Genomic DNA, 5374 nt, shown 5'->3' on the forward strand with positions numbered 1-5374 from the left:
TCAAGTTGCATCAGGGGAGGTTTAGATTGGATATTAGGAAAAAATTCTTTACTGAAAGAGTGGTCAAGCATTGGACCTGGAACAGGCTGCCCAGGGAAGTGGTGGAGTCACCATCACTGGAGCTGTTCAGAAAACGTGTAGACGTGGCACTTTGGGACATGGTTTGGAGGGCATGGTGGTGGTGGGTTGACGGTTGGACTTGATGATCTTGAAGGTCTTTTTCAACCTTGATGATTCTGTGATTTTATTAATTTGTCTTTATCTCAACCCATGAATTTCCTCACTTTTACTCTTTCAGTTTTCTCCCCCATCCCACCATGGGGGAGTGAGCGAGCGGCTGTGTGGTGCTTAGTTGCTGGCTGGGGCTAAAGCATGACAAAGTCTTTGTTTGTAAGTTAATCTCTCTTCTTGTGTCTGTTTTGTTTTGTTACTCAAAGTGCTTAAAAACTTCTCTAGTGAAGTGTAACACAAATTACTTTTCTCAGTGGGTTGTGTAAAAGGATCTTTTTGACTGTTGTCATGACAAACTAAAATGACAAAAACTACTAATTTAAATAATATAAGTGATAACTATGACGTTTTTAAGACATCTGTGTGTGTTAGTATTACAATTCTGGTGTATAATGCTGATGAATTCCTTGAGTTTCACTGATGCATTATAAAACAAGAATAGAAATGAAAAATTTTCTTAATCTTTTTTTTTTAATTATTTCCCCAAGAAGTTCAATAAAAAGGCAAGTTGTTTTGCAGCACTCTCATTTGCATCTTCTTTAGCCCACTGTGACTTTTACATTCTTGACAGTTTTGAATTCTTGAATCGTGGAGGAGACTGAGTTACCGAGCACGTATCTGGACTGTCACATTTTACTTGAAACACCAATTTGTTGACACCTGGTTAAATTTGACACACTGGAACAGTTATTTCAGCTTTTGTAAAGGAAAGCTTATGCATTGCAGAACTAATTATCATTCTTTAAGGAGTTAACCTGCATCTTGTTTGAGATTGCTGAAGCTGGTAACAGCCGACTTGCATAATAAGGTGTTTCACCAAAGCTTTTACCAAAGGCTTTTTAAGGAAACTGAACAGATTTGGGGTAAGAGTAAGGTTTTACCAGAGCAGATTATTTGTTAGAAGATAAGAAACAAAGTAAAGTGCATGACCAGTGTTCATAGCAACTAAGCACCAAGCAGCCGCTCACTCACTCCCCTCCTCCCCCAGTGGGACAGGGGAGAGAATTGGGAAAAAACCTCATAGGTTGAGATAAAAACAGTTTAATAGGACAGCAAGAGAGCAGGAAACAACAATGATAACAACAATAATAATACCGACAAAGGAATGTACAAGAACAAGTGATGCCCAATACAGCAATTGCTCACCACCTGGTGATCAACAGCCCATCCCCAAGATGCGATTTCCACGCCCCAGCTATCTCCAGTTTATGTACTGGGCATGACGTCATATGGTATGGAATATCTCTTTGGCCAGTCGGGGTCAGCTGTCCTGGTTGTGTCCCCTCCCAGCTTCCTGTGCACCCCCAGCCTTCTTGCTAGCAGGCCAGCACGAGAAGCTGAACTGTCCTTTACTGCTTAGTCACAACTCAAAACCTCAGCACGGTATTGGCTTTTTCACATCCCAAATCCAAAACACAACCTCACGCTAGGTTCTGTGAGGAAAACCAACTCTATCCTGGCTGAAACCAGGACAGTAAGATTCTTATAGTCACTAACTATGAGAAGCCAAACTGCTTGGGAAGGTTGTGTTGAGAGAAGAATGACTAAAAGGTGGACAAACTTTTGGGGGGTTTTTTGTTTGGTTTGGGGTTGTTTTTTTTTTCCTTTTGTAATCTGGAAGGCTCATGGGGCAGCATGAAACTTTGCCATTTTGTGTGTAGATAACTTGAGAAAAATATAGAGGGAAACATATAAGGAATACAGAGGTTCTTAGTTACTACCATCCTTTTTTGATGCTGCAAAAAACAAAACAGATAAGAAATTTGAAGAGTCATGCTTCTACAATTTATTAACTTGTTCCCATACTCAAAAAGTTTGTCACTAGAAGGTTGATTTCTTTTGGTGAGTCCTCAAGTCCATCAAAGATTTTTTTTGTACATGTAATTTCTCATTGATTTTGGTAACAACATGAAGGTGTAGCAAGAACAGCACTTAATTGAATTAATTTGTGGTTATAAAGTGTTTATTTACTTCTGTAACACTTTGCTGGATAGCTAGAATTTGGCATAAACTTATTGGAAGCTTTTTATTTCTGATCCATCCTGAACCTACCTAATAAAGCATGTATTATTCTGGACAGGACTTTTGAGATGTCAGGTTTAATTAATGAAAGAAAGTCTGTTATTGCTTAAAAGTATGATTTCTTTAACTCTAATTAAGAATATTCTTTTTTTAATTACTACAGTGTACAGACTATGATCTGGATTATGGAACTGAATGTTTGCATCTGGCTCTGAAATACTGTAAAACAAATGCTAAACTTATTGAAGGAACAGCAGACCTCTGGAAGGTAAAGGCAATAATAATATCTATTTTTATAGACCTTTAAAAATTAATAAAATTTGCATATTACCATTAAAATTCAGATATGTTTTCAATTGTAATAGTGAGGCTTTTGTGTTCCAAATTTCAGAATGGAAATTCTCTTCCATTTCAGAATGGATTATCATGAGCTTTTTTTAGAGCTCATTGTTGTAGACAAACTTGGGCAGATGTCACTGGAGATAATGACTGAAGACAGCATGTATCTGGAAGTAGGAAAACCAGCTAGGTGCTTGAATAACCTGAGAATCTGTAAAACTATAAATCCATAATCTCTAAAACTAGAACATCCTTTTATGAGATAAGCTTTCTCCTGCTATTTCTATATCTTTTGTCTATTTTTCTCTGTGTTTCATATGAGGATGTCACCTGGCTAACAGTTTGATTTTTAAAGCAGTTCATTACATTCACTAACACTATAATGTTTAAGACCTCTTCAAACAATCTTTTAAAATTTTTTAAACATCATTCACCTTGTCTGATAATCTGTAGGTTCCTGATGAGTGACAAAGCAGGTGTGTATACAGGTGCCAAAGGATGTGTTCCTGCTGCTTAAAAGTATCCCATTTCATTGTTTTGGGTGGTGGGACACTGTTCGTTCTCAGTAGCTGTCATGGCATGTAATTTTTAAGTGTTTCTTTATTTTATTCATTACCACTGAAGGATCTGGGAGCAGCTCAAATCACCTGTCTTTGACAATAAATTTCCTCCTGTGGGACATGATTTCTAATAATATGACAGTAAATCTTATACACAAAGGTAATTTCCTGAATCTGCAGTGCAAATTTCCTGTGCAATTTTCCTAAGCAAAATTTACTTACGCATTGGTTGCGTACAGCAACTTCTTTCAATATGTTTCTGGGGACACAGTCTTTCTGAAATAGTGTATTGTGTGTTTTCCTATTCAGTCTAAGGGGCAGATTATGTCATGTATATTTGCATTACATCAGTTTTTAGACTGTTTCATTGTTCTCACTGCAAAGCATGCTATTTACATGAAGGACAACAAAATACACTGAAAATATGCATTTAGTTCTTTGTAATGTTTTAGTGCTTTACTATCTGTAGATACTACTGATGCCTGGCAGATCAAATGTAGTCTTTTTGAGCTAGAGTGACAGAATAATTAAGGCTGAAAGAAATAATTAGATGCCATCTGGTCCAACACCTTGCTGAAAGTGGGTCCAGGTTAGTTAGATCAGACTGTGCAGGGTCTTGTCCAGCTGAGTTTTGAATATCCCCAAGAATGGAGGTTTCACAGATCCTCTGGGGAAAACCATCCCAATGCATATCCCCCAGTGTGGAGGAGACTTTTTCCATAATATTTGGTCAGCACTTCTCTTGTTGACTCTTGCACTGGGAAAGGATGAAAGGCCAACAAGAAAGATCTGCAAGAGAAGTCCAGTTTACTCTTTTCTATTGCCATTAATTATGACCCTTATCCACCCTTCATCTTCTGTTCTTCAGGCTGAACGAGCCAAGTTCTCTCACACTGTCTTAGCAGCTCTCTGCTGGGCTTCTCCCTGTTCCTCACTGTGTTGTACTGGGGCGCCCAAAACTAGAAACAATACTTCGGCATGTTCTCAAAAGTGCCAAATACAAGGGAATAATCCCTTTATTCCCTGCAATGAAACCTGCTTCCTTATGAATACAGCCCAGTGAACTGGACTCCTTTTCTATACCGCTACACACTGCTGACTCATGTTCAGCTTGTCCAGAACATCCTTTTTTGCAAAGCTGTTTTCTGTATTTTGGTATCAGTATGGACTGCTGCACAGGGTTATTCTGTCCCAGATGTAGGATGCTGTATTTGTTTTATTTCACAATGTTTCTGTCAAACCCTTTCTCCAGCCTTTCAGGATCCCTCTAAATGAGTGTGTACCCTTGACTATATTGAATACTTCCCCATTTGTTGTCATCTACTTGTTTGCTGAGGCTATTTCCCCTTTCCCAGGTTATTAATGTTAGAGATTAAAGATATTAGACAGTATTGTCCCCAGTATGAGCCCTTGAGGAACAGCACTAGTAAGCAGCCCCCAGTTGCACTTCAGACTTGAGCTTGTGCACATCTCTGTTTTAAAAGAGAATTGTTGAAGTGTTAGTGCCACTTCAACATTGTTGGTGAAACGATGTCCTGATGCTTGTTAACTTTCTAGCATGTGGAACCCATTGCAGTAGCACTGGACTTTGAAGAGGCCTGTAAACACATGGAAAATGACAACACATGTAGGTTGAATTCCTTGTAGGTGCTCAGATACTGGACAGAGAACTTCGTTATCTGGTGGCATACTGGGGAATATCATGGAGAAGGACATTCAGGTAGAAAAGCTGAAAAGACTGTGGACCAGGTAAAGGAGTCTCCGTGTTGACAGTATTGTGTAGTGCATGACAGTAGCAACAGCACCCATTTATGTGCAGGTACTGTGCTGCAGGCAGTGCAGAGCAGTGAATATGCTATATACAATATACACAAAGATGCTGGTGCCATGTCATCAAAGTACCTACACTTTCTCACATCCTCTTCCTTATCTTATCAGCAAAACTGCTACCATGGACTCTGAGGGCAGACTTTGGCCTGTTCAGGTCACTGGTTGAGAGAGTCCCTTGGGAGACAGTCCGGAAGGACAAAGGGGTCCAGGAAGGCTGGACAGCCTTCAAGAAGGAAATCTTAAAGGCGCAGGAGCAGGCGGTTCCCATGTGCCATAAGAAGATCTGGCGGGGAAGGCGACCGGCCTGGCTGAACAGGGAGATTTTGCTGGGACTCAGGGAAAAGAGAAGAGTTTATCAATATCTGGAAGAAGGGGCAGGCAACTCACAAAGA

At 39.6% G+C, this 5374-nt stretch overlaps 1 protein-coding gene across 1 annotated transcript in view; it reads left to right on the forward strand.

Annotated features, from left to right (window-relative positions):
- LOC104624400 (isoprenoid synthase domain-containing protein-like) overlaps positions 1-4779 on the forward strand; it is a gene marked incomplete at its 3' end in the record, with an annotated part of 39020 nt that extends 34241 nt beyond the window's left edge. Inside the window, exons 3-4 of the mRNA XM_010291762.1 lie at positions 2417-2521; positions 4710-4779. Of these exons, the coding sequence (XP_010290064.1) occupies positions 2417-2521; positions 4710-4779 (175 nt within the window). The remainder of the gene's footprint in view (positions 1-2416; positions 2522-4709) is intronic.
- Positions 4780-5374: the final 595 nt, after the last annotated feature.

This window comes from Phaethon lepturus, unplaced genomic scaffold (genome assembly GCF_000687285.1).
Source record: "Phaethon lepturus isolate BGI_N335 unplaced genomic scaffold, ASM68728v1 scaffold13617, whole genome shotgun sequence".
NCBI classification, from domain to species: domain Eukaryota; kingdom Metazoa; phylum Chordata; class Aves; order Phaethontiformes; family Phaethontidae; genus Phaethon; species Phaethon lepturus.